The sequence below is a fragment of the Plectropomus leopardus genome, chromosome 4 (assembly GCF_008729295.1).
Source record: "Plectropomus leopardus isolate mb chromosome 4, YSFRI_Pleo_2.0, whole genome shotgun sequence".
NCBI lineage: Eukaryota > Metazoa > Chordata > Actinopteri > Perciformes > Serranidae > Plectropomus > Plectropomus leopardus.
The window spans coordinates 27,328,038-27,354,437 of NC_056466.1; the positions used below are offsets into that span (position 1 = coordinate 27,328,038).

At 40.2% G+C, this 26,400-nt stretch overlaps 3 protein-coding genes across 5 annotated transcripts in view; 1 reads left to right on the forward strand and 2 right to left on the reverse strand.

Moving 5' to 3' along the window:
- The window catches only part of evi5l (ecotropic viral integration site 5 like), a 44,188-nt gene extending 35,414 nt beyond the window's left edge, over window positions 1-8,774 (reverse strand). For 2 of the 3 annotated variants that reach the window (XM_042484778.1, XM_042484776.1), the window contains exon 1: window positions 7,030-7,344. The gene's annotated coding sequence lies outside the window, so the exon portion shown is untranslated. Of the gene's footprint in view, window positions 1-7,029; window positions 7,345-8,713 lie in introns of those variants that run through there. The other variant, XM_042484777.1, reaches the window with a different exon arrangement.
- Window positions 8,775-10,295: 1,521 nt separating this feature from the next.
- On the forward strand, window positions 10,296-16,541 carry LOC121942094 (ATP-dependent RNA helicase DDX39A). Its single transcript, XM_042485194.1, has 10 exons — window positions 10,296-10,399; window positions 11,386-11,593; window positions 11,774-11,901; window positions 12,185-12,461; window positions 12,670-12,788; window positions 13,302-13,433; window positions 13,682-13,791; window positions 14,022-14,166; window positions 14,531-14,678; window positions 14,999-16,541. Exons 2-10 carry the CDS (start codon window positions 11,386-11,388, stop codon window positions 15,013-15,015), a joined length of 1,284 nt encoding a protein of 427 aa, XP_042341128.1. The 5' UTR covers window positions 10,296-10,399; the 3' UTR covers window positions 15,016-16,541.
- Window positions 15,526-21,675, reverse strand: LOC121942095 (CCN family member 1-like). Its single transcript, XM_042485195.1, has 6 exons — window positions 21,511-21,675; window positions 20,491-20,704; window positions 19,077-19,324; window positions 18,497-18,623; window positions 17,755-17,927; window positions 15,526-16,781 (listed from the first exon to the last, which is right to left on the reverse strand). The coding sequence occupies exons 1-6, from the start codon at window positions 21,559-21,561 to the stop codon at window positions 16,476-16,478; spliced, it is 1,119 nt and encodes a 372-aa protein (XP_042341129.1). The 5' UTR covers window positions 21,562-21,675; the 3' UTR covers window positions 15,526-16,475.
- Window positions 21,676-26,400: the final 4,725 nt, after the last annotated feature.

The window sequence follows — 26,400 nt, forward strand, 5'->3', positions numbered from 1 at the left end:
GAAAAGAAGTCCCTGTTGTCATGTTACAGGCTTGATATATTTATCTTTTTAATTAAATGTTTGACATTGTAATGTTAATTTTCCCCATGGAATCAAAATAGATATAGAACATAAATATTTCTCACTGTATTTTGATGAAATTAGATATCACAGCATTGTTATAACACTACTCTGGAGCCACAAAATACGACAACTTGTTCACATGGGCAGAAGTGCTCTTATAAACCTGTAAGCATACTCTGATGTACAAAAGTTCTGCTTTAAGTAAAACGCTGAATGCAGGCCTTTTATTTTGTAGTAATTTTATTCTGTGGTCATTGTACTTTTCAGTAAATGATCCGAGTACTTCGTCCACCACTGCCTGACTTACTCTACAGTGAGTCTGACTGTGTGCTGATGGCACAGTGGTTTATGTTTCTGTGTACTGGAAATGTCTACTTCTTAACCCATCAGTGCTCCAGCATCACCATTACCGTAACGACAGCCTGTTCTCCAAAACAGCCCTCACGTACAAACTGAGGGCTATATAGTTCATTGAGGTATAATTGGTAACTCTCTTATGTTTGTACCAGGCAGCAAATGTTTTCTGGGATTTGGCCAATGAGAATTAAGTGTGACATTAAGCCTGAATGAGGAGAAGACACATTAAGGACAATTGAAGCGACAGTGACTACGAGTGTTTTCCAGACTCGGTTCCCTAAATCTCATGACCACGTTCACTTTATATGACTAATGCTTTCCTGCTCCAAATTTAGTTAGTGTCCCTCTCCACATTATTTGGTTCCCCTGAGTGCCACTGAGAGGAAATTGTCTAGAAATAGCCATCCGCACAACCCATCAATTACTTTCAAGTGCAGGCGACTATATTGCTCTTTTCCGCCACTGAATGGTCACTGTATTAGTACTAATACCGCTCAGATTATTTAATATTTTATCACTAAAAAATGCAGGATGAAACAGACTGCCACATTCACTAATCACGCGCTAATCTCAAAACTGGATTACATGAGTGTGTCATGGAGGATAACTGCTACAAACCGTGTGCTACCACAGGCACATAGCCACTGCTTAATGTGATGCTTAAGCAGTGACTGACATTAGTTTTCCTGCTGAATTCATTATATTATCTTTTTAATTTCATACATTCCCAGCAGCGTCGTCACGAACACTGATCAGTAGCTGAGCTGCTGTTTAATCATCCGTTCTGATAACAAACATCTGCTGTTTGCATTAGAAATGCCAGTGAGAGGGAAACAGTCAGATCCACAAACAACATCTCAAAAATGAGATTCATTTGAGGCTTTTCTGAACGACCTTAAGCCTCCCGAGGAAATTTAAGAACTAATCAAATCTGAGAACCTCAAAAACCTGTTAACTTCCAAATGGTTTACTCTAAAGCAGAGGCAAATCTGACAGGACACATCACGTTCCTTGATGTGCAAAGGACGCATCACTGACAGCCCGCTGTGACGACACAGGTTTCAAAATGCCTCAGCAGCACGTCTGTGTTGTTAATCATACTCCCACAGATTCACCCTGCAGTAAATCATTCCTTCATGTTCATTTTTTTTGACTTAGCTGATGAAATGCAACGACCTTTTGTAGAGAAAAGCAGCATGTTTGTACCTGCTACTTCATGAATTAAAGATATGGCAATTAAGGCCATAAGCATGTAAGTACGTGCATATGCTTATGCAATATTGTTTAGTAATAGCCAATTATCTTACCTATAGCAACAGTGGTGGAATGTAACTCAATATATTTACTTAATTACAGTTTTGAGGCGCTTGTACTACTTGAGTATATCCATTTTAAACTACATTTTATATACGTAATGTCCCAAAGGCCCCAAAGACAATACTGAAGCTCAAATAATTTCAACTGAGTTCCTTTACTGCATTTATCGTTGCCCTATGTATATTTCTGCCTCATTATCTGAACGTAATTTGTGTATTTGTATAAATCCAACGTGCAGCTGTCTGAAAATGAGACCACGTCTCAGTCAGTGTAAAATCTGTACGGCTGCACAGATCCAGTTACAAATCTGCAGCCTACATGAACAATAGGTAGAAAGCTGAGAGCTGTGGAGGAACTGCAGCCGTAGTGAGCTTGAACCGCGGCAGCCAGGTCATCACGCTGCTCCCTGTTTCCATGTGTCAGCAAGGAAATAAATTGCAGTACACACAGGCCAAGCCATCACCACAACAGCCAACTAGCAGGCAGCCGGTAAAACAAGCAATAGCTGGGACAGATGATACTGAAGGCTTCAGAGGGACAGTATTTGTTTAAAGATCAACTCTCCAAACAGTAAAACTTTACTTTGAGCACCTTTTGTGTGGATTCCACACTTACATATGCAAGAAATTTGGTGTTGATATAAGAAAATAAAGGCATAATCATCCAACTCATGGCGTATAGTATTTTTGAACTTTAACAGTCAGTCAAAAGAAAATTAATCACCATCAATATTAATAACTGATTCATAGTTTTTACATGAAAGTGGCAAAAACGCTCTGGTTCCAGCCTGTGCATTGTAAATATTAGCTTTTTCTCTGTGACATTATATGAAATGTATTTTTAGATTTTGGACTGTTGGTTGCACCAAACAAAACATTTGAAGACAGTGACTCAGGCTTTGGGACATTTTATGGACCACACAATAAATCGTGTAGGCTAACTGAGAAAATAGCCAGCAGATTGATCGATACAGAAAACAGCTATTAGCTGTAGCCATAGATTTTTTTTCCTCAAATTTTGTACTTCTGCTAAGGTACCTACATCATTCAAAGACCCTGGTCAAACAGCCACCGCTAGAGAAAATATCATTAACCTCGTAAGTCAATAAGGTTTAGATTTATACTTTCAGTAAAAGTTTCACTTCTGTTTGGCACTGGAACAGAGGCAAAATCAAGCTTGCTGACTATCATTACGAGAGTGAATCTTTTATTTTTGAGATACAGTCACTATTGTGTTCAAGCAGCCTTGAAGCTGGAAAACAGAGTTGCACACAAACAGACAGCACTCCATGATGTGATAATGATAGCCTAGACAACTGCAGCTACAATTGTTTGTTAAAGTCACAGTGCTCCTCTTTGATATTCATCTCAGGTGTTCTTGATGGATTAAAGGAATACTTCACCCATAAAATGAGGATTTGTAAATCAATTACTCAACCAGTGATGCATTGAATTTGTAGTGTAAACTTTGTTCTTCTTGCTTGCCTCAACGGTTAACAAAGAATCCAAAAATAGAGAAAATTCTTGATGGGGTCTACATTTAACAACAGCAATCCATATTAAAACATCTGTTTACAAACTGTGACACAACTTGTGCAGTACAATTCGCTAAAAACGTGCTATTTAAACGTTCCGCATAAACCACTCACACACATATGAGTAGCGCACCGGGGAAAACGTCTGAACCTTGCTCAATGGAATGCCGGAGCAGAGTTCAAACGCACCCGCTTGGTCCAATGCGCTACTTGTATTTGCAATTGTTTTCAATAGTGAGCCAAAATGCGTGTGTTTTGCAAGTTTGACATTGTTTTCCTTGAGATTAAACGCGGTCCCGATTTACTTAAGCTCTTTAAGAATCGTCTCAATTTTTGGATTCTTCGATCGCGGTGAGGGCATGCAAGAAAAATCACCCTTTTTTCACAAATAAAAAGGTAACACTGGGTGACATTTGGCATACAAATGATCATATTTTGGGTGAATTATTCCTTTAAAGCAGTAGTGGAGTGGATGTTAGATTGAAGCTCAGGAAAAAGATGCAGCCACACTTTTATTTGGACAGTTTTATCAAAAGGCAAATCTTGTTTTGGGCGAAAGGGAAATCAATCTGTCTATTGTCCTAGTCTATCAGTCAGTCTATCAGTCCTCGTTAATGACCTGCACATGTGGCTCCTGTTGGTCCCTGTTAAACAACCAAACACAGCAGCAGACGATAATAAACCTGGACAGCAGCAGGCAGACCAACTGTGCAGTGCAGGGAGAGGGCTGCGAGATGATATCCCTCCTCCTGTTCTTGCTGGAGGCTACAAACACATGCATGCACAAATTCAAATCCACGCGCACACACACACACAAACGCAAGTGTGCAAACAACTCTGCGACTGTTTATCCTGACAACACTGTCCAGAGCCTATTAGCTTACCACTCTCTCACACAGATGAATAATGTGGCAGCAGTAACAGTGAATGCACAGATAAAAGGTTAGCTGGGATAAGTTGGGTTGTGTTCGCGTGTCACAGACGTTGTATGCAATGTTTTGTGTGTGTGTGTGCGTGTGTGTGTGATCGTGGGATCAGATAAAAAAAGAAGCTTCGAGGTTGTGGCGCATAAAAACAAGGTCACCAGGATGTGAGAGTTAGATACCTGTTTCCTTGACGGTGAAATGTGCGCCTTTTGCACGGTGAGTGGATTTCACAGATAAGACTGAGAGTAATCTCACTGCATCTCGTACACAGATATGATGAACGACCCATTACTCAGTGGTACATGCTCTTAGTCATGGGGCATTTAAGCCGTAATTACAATCAACAGAGTGAGATAATTAATTCCTTGAATAGTTTCCCCACTCCTAAAGAAAAAAAGAGATAAGTGCCTAAGGGAGCTCTTCCATTTTGTGTAGTCAGCGGTATCATACCCCAAAAACTATGTCAGCTTTTGAATCCAACTGGGAGGTAAAAATGATATGTGCCTGGTCCAAATTTAAACCATTGATTCATTTAAAGGAGTAGTTAGGAGTTTTTAAAGTGGGGCTCTATGGGGTACTTATCCATAGTCAAGGTTCATACAGTAGACGTCGGTCAGCATGACCTCAGCTTGTAGAAGCAGGCTGGAGTCCGACACGGAAACTAATGCACCGCTGTGGACAGGGGTCAGCCACAGAACAAATTGTAGCCACCTACAAAAAGTCCCACCTAAAATAATCAATATCAGTTTAATGTATGCTATATGGAGAGTATTTTCACTACTTTCACTTTCTGTCTTTCCGTCAGACAGCCCGTTTCAACATGGAAGACGTTAACGAATTCAGTTCAGTTCCCCTTTATGCTCTCGTCAAAGTCACCAGACTCCACTGAGAAAAACAGTAATCTCAGCTTGCTGAACACTGGAGCTGCTGGTCAACTGCTGCTTCCATCAGTTCGGTAGTTTGTGCTATTGTGTGACTTTGGTGAATCTGAACTAACCTTTAAACTCCAGAATCAAACAATAACACAAACAAACTAACTGATCAAGGCCGTAGTGAACCAGCAGCTCCTGTGTTCAGCAATGTAAAATCACTGTTTTTCTCAGTGGAGTCTGGCTTTGAAAAGAGCGATATAACAGTTTACTTTTTTCAGTTGGAAATAACTGTCTGCCATTAAGGTAAAACTGTGAAAATATATATTTTTAAGAGGGACTTTTTTTAGGTGGCTAAAATGTTTTGTTGCCGATACCTCCACAGCAGTGTATTGTTTAGCTCCTGTGTCAGACTTCAGCCTTTTTCTCCAAACTAAGGGCCTGCTGACAGACGTCTACTGTATGTAATATACTGTCAATGGATAAGTATGTCATCAAACCCCACTTCATTATATCTAAACTAACCCTTTAATGCAGTGGTTTTCTCGGAGCATAGAGATGAGCTGGTTTTCTGCCTTACAAGCCAGACATTTAAAGGGATTTACCCTTAATTCATGCTCTAATTAGATGGATAACGTAATTATGAAAATTTCAACTACAGCGACCTGTGAATGGGCAGGTAGCCTAAGGGCTCAGCGTCTTTGGTGAATATCAAGAACATAAACATCTGGACAGAAACACACAGGTGGACACAATATAGCAGCCCCCATGTCATTCATTTACTGTTGTTACACAAGAAAAAAGCAGTGGTGGACAATGTATTCAGATCCTTTACGTACGTAAAAGTACCAATACCACACTATAAAAACACTCTGTTCGAAGTAAAAGTCCTGCATCAAAAATATTACTATAGTAAAAGTATTAAGAGTAAAAGAAATTAATAAAAATTATAATAAGTGAAACAGAATATGACTGAAAGCTATCTAACATTCTGTCAATTGTTTAATTAATTTATGCACTGACCATTTGAGTTGCTCAGTTGGATACTTTCATTAATAACAAATATCATATTTTAAAATTTTTCTTATGCCTTTTATGTAAAAATCTTAATTTGTAACTCCTGATTTAAGACTTCAGATAAATGTAATTTAGTAAAATTACGTTTAAAGTGCTATACAAATAAAGTCTGATTTATTTATTGATTGACTGATAAAAAAAATACAATATTTTCCTCTGAAATTTATATTGGAAGTATAAAGTAGCATGAAAAAAAAATACTTAGGTAAAGTACAAGTACCTCAAATTGGTACTGAAGTACAGTACTTGAGTAAATGTAGTTAGTTACATTCCACTAGTGAGAATACAGGCTTTTATTAAAGGTGGCAATGACCTCTGCAACCCTTAGTCCTGCAGTTTCAAACCTGAATAACACTATAATCCTATCGATGGTGTTGTTTGGAAATGACAGCTCATTATGCCGGCCTGCTGTTTCTTGAGGATGCCTGAACAACAGGCCTACATGCTCTGCAGTCGACTCATGGCTCGGCTGGATCAACATCTGTAGCCAAAATGACACATCATCCCCTCTTTGCGGGCACCAAATGTCCCGGCTTCCCACAACAATGCGATTGTGTAACGATATTAAAAATGAGGACGCAGGGAGCATGCTATGCCTTAGCAATAAATATGGTTTATGGGCTAATGAATGGGCCGTGTCTGCGTTGGCATGCCGTACAGTGGAATTTTTCACTGAGATAAATGGAGCAGGCGGATGAAGCTGCTGCTGATGGGGCTTCAACAACCAGGAGCCCTGTTTTGCTGTGTGGGCCTGTGTAGTTTTTGACGTTGAATTCATACAAAATAATAAGCTCTCGGGCCCGGAAATAGGCTCCACGCAATAACATTTGATATTCCTGTCAAAAACAAACACCACAAATATTGAAATAAACATTAAAATGCCTACCTTGACTCCTTTTCCATACTCAGCGGTGTGTTTATGGTCGCTCCCACACCAGCCCGTCGTAAATGTCAAACGTAACGTTTCTAGCTAATTTTAATCTTAATAGACCACCGAGGACAAATACGGAGACACCGTCCAACGCAGTGCCATCGTCCTGCCGCCGTTCAACCGGGAGGCAGCGCCGCGTCGCACAGCTGGTCGCGAGCCTCTGCCGCGCGGAGAGGCTTCTGTGTGTGAACTACAAGGAAATATCTCTGTAGAAATCCGCTAAAATAACCATGACAGCCGTGCGATGTAGCCTGCGGTTCAGCAGGGATATGGCATAAACGGCAGCATCAATCATTGCAGGCAAATCACACAGAGTGGCTGGCGTCCTGTGTCTTCTGTGGAGCACGAGGTGTGGCACACCAATCAGGTGGCAGGATGAGATGTGATTGGCATGTCATTGACCAATGGTGTGTTCAGATAGCGGGATTTCTTTGGAAGGACATCTGGGATAGCCAATCAGCGTAGAGATTTATTTTGCAGAAGGCGGGGCCAGCAGGTGTCATACAGCGGTGTCGGCTTTATCGGATTTACAGTGTGTGACAAATAAAACGGTTGATGTGACAAAACGTTATATATCTAATAGTTTAAGTAAATATTTGGCTTTGTGAGTGTTTGTAGCAAGCAACTGCAGTGTTATCATAACTACAATTACCTACATTCGTAATGATATTTTCTATGTTATTTCTTGAAAATAATAATTTAAAAAAATCCACTTCTTTGTAAGTTTTACTGAAATTACAAAAACCCGTTCTGTGTAAACTGAGCTTGTTCTGAGATTGGCAGCAGGTGGCCTATCACTGAACAATGGTGAAAGACGGGTGTACTCTTTCCATAACAAAATATGTTATAGGCCTACAGAGTAAGAAATACCTGCATTGAAAATATTACCTGAGGCAAACTACAAAATTATCATCAGTAAAATGTACCTAGAGTAAAAGTATTATATACTAAATTATTTTGTGTAGTCATTGATTTAGGCTTATTGAAAAGTAGAATTTTAATTAGTGTTGGGTCGTTTAGTCTGTATGTAAGTCTTAATCCGTAAAGTACTTGTGACCATAGCTGTCAGATGAGTGAGTAATACAAACATTGTTCTGCTAGTTTGAAGTGGAGAAGCATTATCCTATAAAGTGGCATGCAACTGCATGCAGAGTTGAAGTTACCTAAAAAAATTGTACTAAAGTGAAGTACTTGGGTAAATGTACATAGTTACCTTCCACCACTGTCATTGTATCAGTGCAATGCACACTCTGAAAGAAGACGCTGTCTTGTCTTTTTTTCCCCTCATTGTTCTCTGGTCATGTTCATGTTTTACAACCCTCTGAGTCTAAGCTGACAAGCTATATTCAGGAGTACACTCGTGCTCCAACAGTTAAACAGTGCTATCCGTTTGCTCCCAAGCTAAATGTGAGAACCAAAGAACTTCACTTAAATTAAGTGAGATGAGATGTGTAAAAAGCATGATAAAGAAAAAATGGCTATCACACATGTATTGTAGTAATTTTCAAGATAAGCTTGTTAGGACCTTATAAGGCAGAAAACACCAAAGCCACTGTCATCATCTATCACCTATAGACCTTGAGCCTTTGGCTCAGGTAGACCACTTCCTCAATAAAAGAAATACCAAAGAAAAACCGACCTGTGCAACTTCAGTATCTGTGCTGCCAACTGGGAGACATCCGGTTCCATTGCAGTATGAGCTGCAGGAAGATTTGGACTGCAGGAGATGAGATGCTGCAGATGACCTATACAGTGGGAAGAAAACATTATCAATCTGATATAAAACAACAGGAGGCTGTAAAAGAAGAGAAAAATGGTGGCCACAAAGTGTGGCAGAGAGGAAGTGGACACACTTGTCAAAGAGAAATCACTTAAAGAGCCATACATAGATGGAGAAAATGTATTAAATAATAATCATTTGTATGTCATTTGGGGAAGTTGGTTATTTGTACATAACGAGTGATAACAAGTAGCTGTTGATAGGGGATTTTGTAGTGATAAGGTACCAAAATAGAACCCTTTTAACTTTAACTCAGTTTGGCCCTATATACATAAGGGCCAATAATTAAAGCCCTCTCTGTAAAGGGCTGAACCTGAAGGTATTCTTGTAATGACTGGTAATGCAGAAAGTATGTAAAGGTAAATGTGAGGAAAGTTACACTCATCTCCACTTTTTTAGAATTAAATTGTAAATAAAGATTTGATCCTGCAACCCTCTGCAGTAGGAGAAACAAAGATGAAACATTTAATCCAGTTTGGATTAGATCCCTTTATTGATGCTTTTTCTTTCCATAGGCAGGCCTTGAAGGGTGTTCTCTGCCTTTGTATTGGGGCCCTAAATACGAAACATGAGCATACACTAAAGAACATGTAATGCCACCTGTCACCTGGCCAAGTGCCTTTACTTTATCTCCATCAAGTGGCCAAAAAGTATATTGCAGCTCCACGGATTCTTTGGTTATTGGAGCAAGCAAATACTCTAAATGCTCTGCGCAGCATGGGAAATATCATACACATATGTAGACACAGACAGTTTAATAGCTTAAATAATCAATATTTGCATCTCTATAATAATTCCTTTCATGAGAAAAAAAAGATAAAATCTCCCACGGAAATAGTGTTTGTACTATACTATGAGAAACAGCATTGTAAAAGTAATGAGTCAAACAAAATCTATAGCAGTAATAAAGCATTATAATAAAATGACAGCTTTGACCGAGTGCACTAGAATAAAGGGCTCTGCTTTGACCCTTCCCCGTGACTGCCATGATTCTGACCAATCACAACCTTGGAAAAGTGGACGACGCTTGCAGTCGCTGATGACGCAGAGATGCCTTCAGTGTTATCGCAAATAACGTAATAGTGAATTAAACGATATGGACCAGACCAAATGGACAGGCAACTAACGGAGACATGGTGATTTATGACTTGAAAAATGACAGTGGGTCAGTTTAGGTGAAGAGAATCCGAACGCCAAGCCATGAATTGGTGTCAAAATCATTCTAATCGTGTAGAGTTTTATATTTGTTCGTCTAATTAATAAAATGACTAACCACAGCTGTGCCCCGCACCGTGTATGATACAAAATGTAATGTATAATGATGTGAAATGTAAAAACAAAGGCGTTCTGATATTTTTTCGGGATTCTTGTCTTTTCATCTAATTCTTTTTAAAGTCACTGGTTCACACCGCACCGACAGCGTACGTTTTTTCGAGGTGTCCCTGAACACACCATACATGTGTGCTCACTGTGCTGTGAATACTTGCTAGCTCGGTGGTATATCACGCACACCGACATCGGCGGGACATAAACTATCACAGCAAGGTAACGCTGCAGTTCTTTTGTGCTTTTCAAAAATAAACCCACCAGTGTGTAGATGCCTTGAATCAATCGAGGAATAGTCTAAATACTTTCTAGAAGTAGCTAAAGTTGCTTCTTTGGGGTTTGCTTTGGTAGCTAACAAGCTAGCTGCACGAACATTAGCTTTGTTTTGAGTTAGCCAATTAGCCTTAGCCATCTTGTTACAGTAAGTTTTTTTCTTTCCTGGCCATTCATTCGCTATACTTACCATATTTTCCAACGTTGTCGTGTTAGAGAAGTAAGAATCCAATAAGGTTGTTAGTTACGTTGTTTCAACGTTGGTTAAAGCAAGTCGTGAGTCACATTCATTTGTTAGCTGCTAGCTTGCTAACTAGCCGGCTTGAATGAAAGAGAAGGACGAGGAACGCACCGTATCGTGCCGGTCGGCCATCATTTTCAGTCAGCGTAATTGTAATAGTTAAACGGGACCCATTTATCGTGGTTGTTGTTCGAGTTTGTACACACACACGTTAATTTTAACCTCCTCCTCTGAACAATGAATTCGTCCGTTTTGATGCGAATCGCGGATGCGGCCTGCTGACGTTATCCAACCGATCCCTCTGCTAATTTAAGATAATTCTGGAGACAGCTGATCAGGATCAGGTTTCGGATCATTTTAACATCAGGTAGTATCTACATTTTCTCTGCGAAGTGTAGGATGATTTTGTATGGCGAACTACAAACAAAACAAATTCCTAGATTAACTTTTTCGCAATACTATTCAATTTAGGACAAATGTAGAAACGATTGTATGACATTACCGGTACCAGGATTTGTTGAAAAACTTCGGCTAACATATATATTTTTTTAACAATTATTCTTTGAAATGTGAGAGACAACCCAGCTTCGATCGCAACTGTGAGCATGCACTGTAAAGAGGACTTTGACACAGTGTAAACGTTTATAAAGCCTTTGAGACAGATTTGCTGATTTACATGCTGTTCACACAGATGGCTGAGACCGACGTTGATAATGAACTTCTGGACTACGAAGAGGATGAGGAGCCCCAGGGAGCCCCTGAGAGTGGGACCCCGGCACTCAAGAAAGAGGTGAAGGGGTCTTACGTATCCATTCACAGCTCAGGCTTCAGAGACTTTCTCCTCAAACCAGAGCTGCTACGTGCCATCGTTGACTGCGGTTTTGAGCATCCCTCAGAAGGTGAATAATAGTTTTTTAGGTTTAAAAAAGATGCAAATAATGTCCATTTAAAAGCTGCAGTCATTTGTAATAGTTCAAGTCCTACGCCTCAATGCATACTCCTGCTTTTTCTTACACTGTTGTTGTCATATGTTTCAGAAAATTTTACTCACCTTCAGTTGCCATCTGTTTTAATTTCAGTCCAACATGAGTGTATTCCACAAGCTATCCTGGGCATGGACATCCTGTGTCAGGCCAAGTCTGGTATGGGAAAGACAGCCGTGTTTGTACTGGCCACCCTGCAACAGATAGAACCTGTGGATGGACAGGTGAGTTGACCATCATTGGTTTTTGCTTTGTTTACAGTTGTATGTCATGTAAATCATACCTTCTCCTGATGACCTCTTGTAGCTGTCAGATATTAGAAGATGTGCATTTTGTGCTTAGTTGTCATTCCTTTGCTCCAAACATTTCACATGCATTGTGTGTAATGCATATTCCATGTCCCTATGCAAAGTTGGGAACACAACCTTGATAGGAGTATGTGCTGTTTACATTTATGGAACCTGGATTACAAACACTATTAAGAGAGACTCTTTCCTTCTATGCCAGGTGTCTGTCCTTGTAATGTGCCACACACGAGAGCTGGCCTTCCAGATCAGCAAAGAGTACGAACGCTTCTCCAAGTACATGCCGAGTGTCAAGGTGTCAGTGTTCTTCGGCGGCCTGGCCATTAAGAAGGACGAGGAAGTGCTGAAGAAGAACTGCCCTCACATTGTCGTTGGAACGCCAGGACGTACTCTGGCCCTCATCCGTCAGAAATCTCTCAGCGTAAAGAACATCAAACACTTTGTGCTTGACGAGTGTGACAGGATGCTGGAGCAGCTGGGTGAGTGAGAGGAAAAGAGATGTTTTAAAGTGGACTTTTAAGATGTAATTTCACTGTGATCTAATATTGAATTAAGTTCATTTAAAACCTTTAGAAACTACTACCTTATTTCTGGAGCTAATGAGCACGGTTAAAATGTTCAGTTTTCTATGTAAATAAGAAGTAAAATGCCATTATTGTGATTTTTGGATTTTTCTTTTATCAACAGACATGAGGAGTGACGTCCAGGAAATCTTCAGGGTGACACCACACGAGAAGCAGGTTATGATGTTCAGTGCAACGCTCAGCAAAGAGATCCGCCCAGTCTGCCGCAAGTTCATGCAGGATGTGAGTATCAAGATTTATGTTTCAAATAACATTGTTTATAATAAATATTGGCCTAAAAGTTTGAAAAAGCATGCTTGTCGTAAGGTTGCTGTTTTGAAAGTGAAAGAGCAACAGTTACCTGTTTTTATCAAAGTTCTATCTATATTTGGAGATTTTAAAGTACTCTCGGCTCTTGTTTTATTTTTGCTAATATGAGTAATCAACAAGTGAGATAGTTTGAGTCTCTTAGTGTTTGTTGCCAGGTCCCTCTCTGCTTTGCCCACTTGTGGCTGTTGGTGTCATAAGTGGCCATATAAGAGGGGCAAAGTGATCCTCCTTGGCAGATTTGGCTTGGTCAGGACAGTCAGTCCTCCTGGCTCTGCTGCAGTCAGGAGAACAGATTCAGTGAGCCCCTATGCATTTGTCAAAACCTAGTGTGAATTCAGAAATTTTATGGAGTTGCAGATGTGTGTGTGTGTGTGTGTTTGTTTGTGTGTGAGGCTAACGTTTGGCTCCTCTTTTTTGCTTTGTTAGCCCATGGAAGTGTTTGTGGATGATGAGACCAAACTGACGCTCCACGGCTTACAGCAGTATTACTGCAAGTTGAAGGACAGCGAGAAGAACCGCAAGCTTTTCGACCTGCTCGATGTCCTTGAGTTCAACCAGGTATAGCCGGCTGTCATTTGTGAGGCACTGAATCAGATATCAATAATGTACATGTTTATTATTGCATTTTAGATATTTCCTAAAGGGTGCAATTTTAAGAAATATACATGTACAGCCTTGTTCTAATAATACTTTTAAAGTTTAATCTCTCCTCTTGAGGGAGCTATTTATGTAGATTCCAGCCCGTCTGGGCGTCTTTGCCATCCCAGCAAAAATATGTAAGCTTTCTCTTTTTGGTTCCTTTTTAGGTGGTGATCTTTGTTAAGTCAGTGCATCGCTGTGTGGCTCTGTCCCAGCTGCTGGTGGAGCAGAATTTCCCTGCCATTGCCATCCACAGGGGCATGGCGCAGGAGGAGCGGTAGGTGTCTTTTAAATCTAGTCCTAACACTTTTAATAGCACATCACTGGAAGGCAATTTGTTTTTACACAAGCATCAAGACTGTTTACCTGCTGAGGAATTCACAACCAGATTTATGTGTAAAATAATACCGTTTTAAATGTTGGCATTTGATGTTCTTGGTCTCACTTTGTAAGATATCTTACTTTTTCTTACTCCTGATGTTGCTCATCCCCTCCGTCTCGTCCCAGATTATCTCGGTACCAACAGTTTAAAGACTTCCAGCGGCGAATCCTGGTTGCCACCAACCTGTTTGGCCGAGGCATGGACATTGAGCGAGTCAACATCGTCTTCAACTACGACATGCCAGAGGATTCTGACACATACCTTCACAGAGTCAGTCCAGCTATTATATACATTTATGTTTTCTATTGCAAAGAACTGTATATTTTACAAACCAAAAATCACATACAGGGGCTGTAGCTTGTACCAAATATACTAGAACACATCTTGATAGATAATATCTTTACAAAAGCACAGGAACCTACAACTGCAAAGGTTTTGTTTAGTCAACGTTTTATAATCGGGATTGTAATTGGAAAGTTTTTATTCTAACAATAGAGTCAGGAGTAATGCGAAACATTTTACCTTTGATGATGATTAAACCCCCTTTCTTGATGGTAGCAAATTGGTGGCGTACTTGTTTGCCTTTGAGTAGAGCCCATTTTTTAAATTCTCAACTTCTTTCTCTGTATCTCAGGTGGCCCGTGCTGGCAGGTTTGGGACCAAAGGCCTGGCCGTCACTTTTGTGTCTGACGAGGCCGACGCTAAGACCCTGAACGAAGTCCAAGACCGTTTTGAGGTCAACGTCGCAGAGTTACCAGAGGAGATTGATATCTCCTCCTACAGTAAGTTCTGTGGTTGCTCACACAAGCTGCCTTGCACTTGGCAAGATGATGTCCACTTAAACTTTGTCAACATTATTAGCACACATCAGGTTATTGGTGTACATGTCAAACCTATACAATGGCCAACCTCACCACTGGAGGCTAAAGTTGGGATTTATCTGGTTGTAGGAAATGTGGAATGGCACATGAAGAAAAGCATAAATATATTGATCTGTGATATTCCATTTCATTTCAGCCTGTGTATACAGGTACATAACATATTTTGTTGCCTTTGTGTGGTAATCGCACATTTTAAAATCTTTTCCTTTTTCTCTTTGCAGTCGAACAGTCCAGATGAGTGAAGAAGTGTCTTTCCAGTGAGGATCATGTTTGAACCTTGGTGTTGCTGTATGTTGGTGGAGGAAGAAAAAGGAAAACCCTCAGCATTTATTTTAAAGTCCTTCCCCCATATATGTTGGCAAGTTCACAATGATAAAACTTTTTTCTTTTTTACTTTTATGTCTTTGCAGGGTGCTTGTTTTAGTGTTTTCCTTGTTAAAACATGGATGTATTGTTTTGGTTGAACAAATAAACTTTTTATACCTTATTTCATGGTGTTCTATTTAATTTTGCACTTTTTAAAGCATTTAAGTTTCTCAGATGTTACAATGAAAATACATTTTCACTACACCAGTGTTACAAAATACAAGCCTTGTGTTGTAGTTACAAATCCTCACAAGCAGAGGGCGTTGTCGGCATGGCTTGAAGACAGCACTGATTTCCCAAAACAGTTTGCTACCAGAAACTGGCTGCAAAGTTTGAAACTCAACAAGCTAAGTCAAAATAAAACCATATGTAAAACTTGAGCTCAGCAGACAGTTTTATCACATGGTTTGACCAACAAAAATGAGTGACAGCTACAATTTATCAACAGTAGTGTATAAATGGAACAATAAGACAAACTTGGATCCAAATAAAGAAAATATTTACAGAATACAGTGTGATCCAAAAAAAATCTCAAATACAGGTTTGTGTAAGACATTTCTCTACACTGCATTTAATGCACAAACAAGAAATCAATTGGCATTGGTCCAGTACTCATTGAATGCTTGTCAGTTTCGGATAGTGTTCATTATCATTTGAAGAACAGTGTCATTCATTGCTGTGTGTAAATATAAATGGCTTGTCATGTACTTGTGCCCAAAAATGGCACAATCGCTGCAGTCTGTGCTTATGTTCATAACATGCTGATTTGATATATTTTGAATAACAAAAGTCCACATTTTCACTTTACATAAAGCTGCAAAAGATTCTTTTGCTTGTTGTCACTGAGTAATCGCAGTGCATTTTGGGACACGGAGTCATCCACCGTCACAGTATGTGAGGCTGTTGTTGCAGGTGAGGTGATCCTTGTGCACTGCTGTCGTCATTATAGTTCCTAACTTTCAGTGCTAAACAAAGTGCTTTGTTGCTCTTGTAGTGTTTCTCCTTTCAGGATGATCTGAATGTCTCAAAAAATAAGAAATCCTCCACACCTGAATCAACAATCAGTCCAGAGAGTGGAGGAAGTCCATCAGGACTCTAATTTAGGTCCCATGTCTGTTTGAACAGGAGCAGTACACAATCCGCTCCGGTCATGTAATAATATCACAATAAAGGGTTTCCTTTATGATTGAGAATAAAGGCAGCCCTGGTCTTTACTCATTTGGAGCCAGATGTGAAAAATGGCCCCTAGTCTTGAAGAGTTTTCCTTCAACAAAAAAGACAGTTGACCTCATCACATTTAAATAATAATAAAAAAAAAAATCCCCCTCATTACTAGTCTATGAACTGGTGTGTATCTCCGTACATCCACTGCTGTGGAGGAAGGGCCACTTCATTAAGGTAACCACAGTCATCGCTGCATTTACATGACTGGATGAACATGGCAGACTTCTGGAAATGCTCTCCATCAGGGCAAACAAAGGTCACAGGGATGGTGCGTGTGCGGCGTGGCGAGCAGCAGCGTCCATCCAAACACACGCCGCAGTAGTTAGGCCGGTAGAGGCGGACACTCAGGCATTCTCCGTAAGACAGGCGGATGGGCTCCGGGGCTTTCTGTGTTGGGGAGCACTTCTTCCCTCTCTATGGTTGGACGATAAAAGTAAAAAGATGAGGTCAGAGTTTGAATTATAATGAGTGTTGTTCCTAATTGTCTTCAGTTCACCCAAGTATTAAGATTGCCATTATATAGAAAATCTAAAAAGCTTTGACTTTCATCTGCCCTGTCCTTTTACATAATGGCACATTTAAGCAGCTTTGAGCTCAAACTCATTAGTTTCACATTAAGAGGCCTGGACTTCAACTTGCTAGACCAAAGCAGGGATTGAAAGAGGGATTACTTTTAGATTTAAGTGATTCATTTTAAGATTAAACATTTATTTAATGTTTGAGCATCCTCTTCAGTTAAACAAACTGACACCTATAATCGCTTTTGGCACCAGATCTTTTTAATTCAGTAGAGCAGAGAAGAGAACTCTTAGTGTGTGTGTGTCCAACATGGGAGGATTAATATAGACACACCACTCCCCTGGACTCTGAGTACACAGACGGGGCCTAGCTATGGACAGTTGCTTGGCAGGAATGCCGGGGGTGGGGGACTATATTTAAAAAGACGCCTGCTTGCCACCAAAACACAGCCGGGTAAATCAGCACTGCCCAGTTCCCACTGGATGCAGAGCTTCCCGAAAGTACCGCTAAAATAATCTCTGTTCTTAAGCTCGGGATAAAGATGGCTTTAGCACTAAGAGCATATTTACTCAGCACTTCTAATTTTTCATTCTTTGCTGCACAGATTTTTTCAGCCTCCGTTCCTCAGTTGAAAGATGGAAATAAGGAAGCAGAGCAAAAATAAGCAGGTATTGTTCTCCCCTTGTAGTCTGACATGGATAGATAAGAGGTGAAATAATGCCTTATTGATACGTGTTATCACAAGGCGTTTAACTTTCACCGTGTGAGCATTTAGTGTGATAACATGCTATCTTGGCAGTTATGTGAATAATCGACCTCTGCTCCCTGTCTGTCCCCTTCAGTTCAAGTCAAGTTCAGTCTAGCTCACCTTGGCTGGGACTGTCAGGCCGTGGCATGGCCGTACGGTGCAGACTCGCGTCTCTCTCTCCAGCTTACACTGAGGATTCTTGTTGGTGATGCGAGAAGAAACGCCCATTCCACAGCTGCGGGAGCACTGTGACCAGTCGGTAGTCTGGACTGGACACTTAAGATGGTTCAGCTCTGAAGAGACATGCAGGAAGGTGAAAGGCAGGAAAAAAAAAGTAAAATCAAACATATCAATTAGGAGAGTGGTTCTCAACTTGGGGGTCTGAACCCTGAACTGAACCCTGAACTGAACTGTATCACTGCCCAGGAGGAAGCGTGCATCTACTCACAGCCAAGAGGCTTGAGTTGTGACAGTGCGAGATGGTAGCATTAAAAGTATCCTTCTTGGTTAAGCTGTAATGTTAACTAGTTCAGTGGTGCTAGGCGCTAGCAGTAGATGTAAGCTTCCCTCTGTGTGGAAGGAGGTGTGCATCTCCTCATAGTTAAAGCAACAACTGGAGATGTAAACATGCTTCCTTCTGTGTGGTGATACAGTTAGAGGGTGTAGTTTAGTTGAAACATTAGAGACAGAGCTTTGTTTTAACACAAGCCAAAAGGTTTCGGAGCCACTGAATTGCTTCACCTGTCTATATGTAATGTTATATTAACGACATTGCAAGATCGCAAGTGTTATTCAGCACCTAATTTAAAGAAACTAAGTGATGATAAATATAAAAATGTTTTTCAGTCTCCCTTTCTCTTACCAGGCAGGTGTTTGTAGCCATGATCACTCTCCCAGCCGCTGGACTTAACGTCTGCAAGCTCATTGGCTAGCTCATTATTTTCAGGTTGGTGCTGACGTCTGGGCAAGTGTTGTTTCGGTGGAGGCACCTGAGACAAGAGATAAGATAAGATGAGACAGTGAAGGGGATTCATCTGTGCCGCTGTCACGCTTCATCACCATGGTGTCCTAGGGATTACTTCAGGGCAAATTGGTCAAAGGAGACCCACTTCTTTATCTGCATGAATGTTTTGTGTATTAATGATGAGCCTTCAACTTCTCATCTGTAATTATTTGATGTTTCTGTTCGTAATAATAAACTTAAAATCTCAAATAATGGATTTTGGTTCAGAAAAAAATAATATTTTAAAAATGTCTGTGTTTATTTAAAAAAAAAAGTTTCAATGTTTTGAACTTTGTTTTGTAGAAATTACTCTTGATCCCAATCTTTGTTTTCTACATCAAGAGAAAACCAAAGTGGCAGCTGATGAATTGCATCTCCGTCATTTGATATTGCTAAACAAATTTCATAATATATATTTCCACTGCATGAAAAAACAAACCTGATGTTTAGGTGGAAGCTGCCAGGTGCCCTTATGGCAGTCCACCCTGAAGCAGCACTGCCCGGGAACCCTGACCAGCCGTGGGTACGGGCAGGATGGAGAGGCCGGAGGCAGCTTGTTGGTGCAGAGAGGAGCGCAGCCAACGGCGCCGTCGATGCAGGTACACTGGTGTTTACAGCCGGCACGGAAGCTCTCACCATTCTGGTAGATCCTGCCGTTGTACTCACATGTGCGTCCCTCTGATTTTGCTGGAAAGACACGTTATTCAAACAAACCAACTCACAAACTGAAGATCATATATGGCTGTTGTTATCCATAAATCAAAGGGTAACACATTTCTGGCAGACATCGCAGACACGCATGTCTTAGCTTATAAAGGACATCCTTTTTTTGAAGTCGGGTTTTATGAGGTAATTATCCATGGTCAATGTACGACCTACAGTAGATGGTGGTTGGCACGCTCCCAGTTCTAAGAAGCAGGCTGGAATCCGACATGGAGGCTATGTGACGTACTGCTGTGGACGGGGTCACCAACAAACCCTATCTTAACCATCTAAAAAAGTCCCAACTAAAATAAAGTTTAGAACAGTGAAAATACTCTCAGTGTAGCACAAACTTAATCTGTTACAGATTTTTTTAGGCAGGACTTTTTTACGGTGGCTAAAATACATTTTGTTGCTGGCCCCCATCCACAGCACTACATAGCTTAGCTTCTGTTTCAGCACTCCTGCTACTTCTCCAAATAGGGGGCGTCCTAACAGACATCTACTGTCCTGGTAATACATCAACCATGAATAAGTACCTCAAACAACCCACTTCAAAAAATCTGAGCTATCCCTTTAAAGTCTAAAAGGACCAATGATTTAGCTTCCGGATACTGCGAGTATGTTAAGAATTCACCACATGCTCTTATTTCGACAGCTGTTGAGCAACTCCTGAGTTTACCAAAACACACACATACAGCACAACAGTAAACAAAATCACACAGAGGTCCACTGAGATTGAAAGGTCAGTGGAAATAAGGACACAGGAAGTGTCAGACTCCTTGTCTCCAAAGCACGGAAGAACCAGCTATTCATAGTTTGTGGGGTAGCAACGGCACCGTGCAGATGGAGGGTGTATTTTTATCTTTGAAACCCCCTGTTGCTGCCATAAAACACCCACTACTCATTAAAATACCCTATGTCTGTTTCCTGGATGTGCAATGTTACGTGTAGCTTAGTCACTGATGGCTTTGATATCTTACATCTTTTGTACATACGCTTTTATACAACATCACATTCACCAAATTCATTTGAAATATCTGACTCTTTTTCTGTTCTTGTTAATACCCTGATCACTGGCTGCAGCAGGCAGCTATTTTCTGAGTGAAATTCCTTCCCCTCCCAACATAACTTGTTCCGTCGTCTCTCACCTCGACAGATGCCCCAGGCCATGGTCACATCGTTGCCGTAATTACACTCCAGCCCTTTGTGGTGGTCGCAAGGCCTCATGGGGCTGCAGTCCTGGTTGAGCTGTGCGGCGCACACCTTGCAGCACCCGCATCCATCTGGCACGGTGCTAACTCCTGGAGGGCAAACCAGGGGCTCTGCAGGGCAGTCACACACTGATGGGCAGCTAGCAGTCACCTAGAGGGACGAGGGACAGAGCAGAGACGGAGATCACATCATCAGACGAGAAGAAAATGAGTCATGCAACATTTTCTACAGCTATGAAAAGAAAAAAAGAGCCCTTGTTCAAACACCATAGATCCACAGCTTTAGTAAATGGTTTTCCTCACAAATTTAGAGAGTCATAGAGCACTTGACTGGAAAATGTAGACAACCACAGAGCTAAAGTCATCATCAATGCACTAGTCTCAGCTTTTCATCTGATATTTAAGTGTAAGGAGAACTTGGAACATTTATTCTTAATTCTGTGTCCAAGTTTTTGACTGATTTTGAACTCCCCTGCAAACAAAGCGCTGCAGCATGCCTCTACAGTAAGTCAAGTCACTGCTGGCCAGTCAGCCCTGAGTGTCTAGACAGCTCAGGGTTTTTACCCAGTCCCCTGCTGCTGGATCATAGTTTGAGTCATCGCTCAGCACTAGAGCCAACTTGTTCCAGTGGGAATCAGCATGTCACTGTGTTTTATAAACAGGAATAGGCATGCTAATTACCAGAAAGGACAACCAACTTCAGAAATATGCATTGTTATAAGGCAGTATTGAAGTGGTAACCCCATTGAAAGTCCATGTCCCAAACTTTGCACTGAATTCACTTTTGTTTTGGTTCACAGGCATTTGTTTACACCAGGAGATAGGCTATTTATGCTGTTTTAAAAATAAACAAATATGGCATTTACACGGCATTATCCATAGCAGATTACACAATAAACTAATCTTAAACTTTAAAAACTCTTTTCTCTTGGTAGATCTAGGAGAGAAACATTTTACCTGTGTGATGACGGCTGTTGTCAATACAGTCAGGTAGATCAGAAAAGCCATGATTAGCCTATAATAGATTTAAGAAAAACACAAAAAAAGATTAAAAAAAAAAAAAAGCTACAATCCACTGAACGGTTGTCAGTCTTTGGTATTTTCACACTCAGTTTCAGTCTTTTTCAGACCGTAGTCCTTGTTTTTCTACCGAGATATGAGTCTAAACTCTTAATTTATACCCACTGGTGAGCCTCTGAGAGGCCCCGCCCCACCCATACTCCTATAACCAATCAGCGCGCAGGCAGCAGCCCCGACATGCCAAATGGGCGTGGCTTCCCCGCCAGGATAGTTTACTGATTGGTGGGCGTGTTTTGGAATGAATGTAGCCATTCATAAAAATCGCATGGCCTTCTCTGTATTTATTTTATGGGTTAAAAATTAAAATGGAACAGCCGCTTTCAAATCACACTCAGGCACATTCCTGCTTTTGTGGCCGCCACTCTCCTAACACTAAGTAAATATATTCAGCTGGGCCAGACAGCATGGTAACATTAATAGGACCTCCACCTCTGAGGGGGAAAAAAAGAAGGGGGGAGGAATTCCCTCTGTTTTTCCAGACCAGTGTAGGTGCCAGGAGAGAAAATCAAAGTGGAGTGTATTAAGTAAATAGTAAGATAATAGCAGTTGTCAGGAAGAGTGAACACACCCCTCTTTGCCTGTACATCATAATCAGAGAAAATGTGTTTCCACAGTTTTTAAAGGCACGTTTTGATTGTTTTGCTGTTCATGTTGAATTCAGGTGGACCGACTGTGTCTGACTATTATTTCTAACCACATGGTGCTGACATGGGAGTGATGAGGATATGATCACTTGGAAAGAATGGTGGAGTCCATAGTGGGTGAAAGCAGGATTATTATTTTAAGGGCAGCTCATATGAGGGTTGGCCTCCTCCTCCCACTCCTCCACTGTCTTTCTTTTCAACCGCAGGTTTTCAGCCACACCTGCCCTGACACAGAGACCTCCTTTGATGAGAGAAATGTGATACGGAGAGGTTTGAAAGTTAGGTTATGAATGTCCATGTATATGTGCATACTTCAGGTTTAGAAACTAAAAAGTCAAACATCTCACATGGTTTCTCACAGAGGGTTGTGGTGGTCTGAGATGCTGGGGAATCTCTGTGTCAATGAATTAGTTACACCTCACTTTAAAACAGGAGGTAATGATCTATAGCTCATATTTAGTTTAAGGCTTAAATTAGGTGATTGCCTCAGTTTTATGTTTGGGTCAACCTGCTCATCACTGGAAGTCTCACCGCAGTTGAAACATAAAAATGGGGCTAGACCAAACCCCTTACTGTTAAATGATGCATTTACTTAAAAAAAGTAACAATAGCAACAACATCAGAAACAACAACAGCAACAACAATAAGAATAACAATAATGCAGTTATTATTAATGCATGCATTTAATCGAATATTTGTATCACTTTGAAATTATTAACCTGATTCATTATCATTAGAATTATTATTATTATTATTTTAATTTATTAGTGTTATTATTATTGGTACTATGTAATATGGACAAAAAACAAAAACAAACAAACAAAGTTTGTTTAGCATTTTGGTGCAAATGATACACAGTGTTGTCTATATTTCTCAATAAATAGTATATAGGAACCAAATTGTGTTACATATTTTGCATCCTGTAATAATAATAATAATAATAATAATAATAAATAATAATAATAATAATAATAATAATAATAATAATAATAATAATAATAATAATAATAATATTATTATTATTATTATTATTATTAATTATTACATGCACAGTCCAAAAACTCTAGATAATAAAAATTCCCTGTGCTGCACTGTGTACAATTGTGTATATGAAAGGTATATATATTTGAATCTTGATTCTAAATCAGAAGATAAGAAACGATTTTTCTTTCAGGAGGTAAAAGAATTAAATAACTTGTACAATAAATATGTGGATATCCCTCTTTTTCCCTGTGACAAATGTTAGGTGTTTAACAGTCCCTTGCCAAACAATTCTCACACATCAGTTGCTCCAACATGAACACTCCTAACAAGGGTGAGACAGATGAATATGACTTACAACAAAGTAAACATCCCCAGCTGTTCATCTTTCCTGTTCCTCCCCTCGACTAAATCTTTCTCTAGTCTTTGGCAACTATCGCAAAAATTAGTGATTCACTGAGATGATTTCAGTCCTGACTAACCCTCACAGGAAAGAAGAGCCTTAAAAACACTAATGATGGTGATTCTGAAAATAATATCATTTTCAAGGTGGTTCTCAAGGGAACAGTTCAACATTTTTTGGAAAACACTTGATGAGTGTGAGCTTTATGTGAGAGTGTATGACTCTCCTGTTTGTTCTCCAGCTTCATATTTAACAAATACAAGAGTGATATTGAACTTTTTTTTTTGTCTCACTCTCATCAAAAAAGCGGATACATATACACAAAACCCCCAATTTTCCTTTAATCACACGTAACCTTACAAAGTAAACTTCTTCTGAATCAAGTCAGACACATGTTAGTTCAGTCTTTAATCTTTGTAAAGGTCTTGATCTGAGTTGTGTTCAATTGGTGTTTTCCTTTGTTGAGTCTACTAGCTTTAAAGAAATTACACTGGTGGATCTGTCCTCTTCTACAACCACCATCCATCTTTGTTCTGCAGATACCTGTCTGACATTAGACTCATGACTCTCAATTTAAAAAAGGAAACCACCTCCGGAAGCTGTCAGTCATGGCTCTAATGGTGTGACCGAGGAGACAAAGTCACGGCTCATCTATTTTAATCCTGTGCTGGTCATGGTACAGGGGCAGTTCTAAAAGTCCTGTGACTGCTTCTTTTTTTTTTCAACTTCTCCTGTGATGCCGAACGAGATGAAATCCGAGATGTAAAACTAATCTTGTGTGATGAAGGAAACTGGACAGGAATATCATTCACTGTAAGAGTGCCAGTCTGTGTGAAGTTTTATGGTTATTTTTATTCCGTCTACGTTGTTTTAACTCAGACAATTATACCTTCTTTCACACAGGCCAGTCTATCCTGGGACATGTGAATAACCTCTGTCCACGCTTAGATTCAAACCAGAGACTGAGTCACAGTAAGGGCGAATTTGCTCCTAATTCAATCAGGAAGTGTATCATAGTTTTACCACAATACTGTTCTTACAAGTTATCATAGTGTTCACTGTTGGTAGAAGTATTTAGTTCCTTTACTTAACCCTTTGAAACCAGGATCAGTTTTCATCAGTTTTTTTGTGCCTTTCCCAAGCATTTAAACCTCTGAAACACTGAGAAAATGTGTGTAATTTCTTTCAGAAAGTTTGCAAGGTGGTTCTTAAAGGATAAGTTCAACATTTTTTTTGCTGAGAAAAGATCTTGGCGAGAGGGTTGTATGATTCGCCTTTATGGTCTCCAGCTTCATATTTGACAAACAGACATAAGAGTGTTATTGAACTGAGCTTTACATCAGTCCGGTTGCCAGAAGAAAATGTTGGCCACAAAGTTTCTGCAAAACCAAAATGCTATTTCCACATTTCACGTGCACAATATCAAAGTTTCTAGAGTGATGTGGTGCATAAGCTAGACTTCTGGAGGTGGAGGGAATGGCGTTTGTTTTTTAGTGAGTCATTGCTGTGTTTCAAGTGAATTTTTAGCCGACAAACGTGGGTGACAAGACTGGTTCATGTTGGACTCAAGTGCACGACTCAGGAGACGGTTCAGTTGGATATTAAAGTCTTAACTTCACTAAAAGGGTTCGGTACACAGGCAGTCAGACAGGCAAACAACCCAAAGAGGGCTAGGTAAAAGAAGAGGTCAAAAAACACAAGCAAGGATCTAAAAAAAACCAGGTACACTCAGACTAGGAAGAATGCAGCTCGACACATGGCACAAAGACAAAGCGGCACAGGGAGCAGCAAGCACAGACTAAATACCCAGGGGGGCGGGGCTAATTGGACACAGGTGAAACACATCAGGGCGAGGCAGACAATCACAGAAACGGGAAACACACAAGGGCAGGAAGTGAGGATATCCCCACTGTTTTTTTCTTTACTTTTTCAGTGGGGATAGTGGCATGAAAAACAAAAATTATTCTATTTTACTAAGACATCACTGCTTTTCCAGTGGGGAATGTGCCCTCCAAACGACTTATTTTAAGCCCAGACATGACTAAATGTTGTTGAAACGTAAAGTTTCAACTTCTCTGCTTCAAAATAACATATGCAATATATCAGTGATTTGTGAAAATGTATGGTGCCAGTATTTTTTGCTTGTGATTAGATCGCTTGCATCTAATGGACAGATGTGAAAGTAAAATCAACATCAGATCTTTCCATCAAAGCTTGTTTACTAATGTGCCTAATTTTGCAAAAATAAAAGCACCCATCGTGCAGAATACCCTCAGTAAGTGTTATGTCACTAAATCTGTTATAGCTCATTATTATAAGTGATGCATTAATGAGTAAGCATTTTAATATTGTTGTGTGTCAAGTGTCTTGGAGCTACCTTATCTTCTGTTGGGTAATTTGATCAACAACAATGCATAATATTTCACAATATGACTCTTTTCTTCTGAATATTATTGGAGAATAGAAGAAAATCGAAATGCTTTAGAAAAGTAAAAGCACTTCAGTAACTGAGTAAATGTACTGAGTTGTTTTCCACCCTTGATATTTTGTGAATTAGATGAGCCGAGTGTGATTTGACCCCAGACTTTGTGTGACAGGCGGCCCTGGAGGATCAACTATAACGAGATGTACTGAAGTGATATGAAGACAGCAATCTAATACACAGTCTAGGGAAACAAAGTGATGTCAGAAGGGCGAATGGCCCGATACTGTGCTGTTTCTGTCACATGGCCCGTCACC

Excerpts from the sequence above, each read along its gene's own strand:
- LOC121942094 (XM_042485194.1), top strand. The coding sequence starts at position 11,386 with ATGGCTGAGACCGACGTTGATAATGAACTTCTGGACTACGAAGAGGAT. Across the intron at positions 12,462-12,669 it reads CAGGATGCTGGAGCAGCTGG|ACATGAGGAGTGACGTCCAG; the intron begins GTGAGTGAGAGG and ends TTTTATCAACAG. Across the intron at positions 14,167-14,530 it reads CTGACACATACCTTCACAGA|GTGGCCCGTGCTGGCAGGTT; the intron begins GTCAGTCCAGCT and ends TCTGTATCTCAG.
- LOC121942095 (XM_042485195.1), bottom strand. The coding sequence starts at position 21,561 with ATGGCTTTTCTGATCTACCTGACTGTATTGACAACAGCCGTCATCACA. Across the intron at positions 20,705-21,510 it reads CAACAGCCGTCATCACACAG|GTGACTGCTAGCTGCCCATC; the intron begins GTAAAATGTTTC and ends TCGTCCCTCTAG. Across the intron at positions 19,325-20,490 it reads GGCCTGGGGCATCTGTCGAG|CAAAATCAGAGGGACGCACA; the intron begins GTGAGAGACGAC and ends GTGTCTTTCCAG.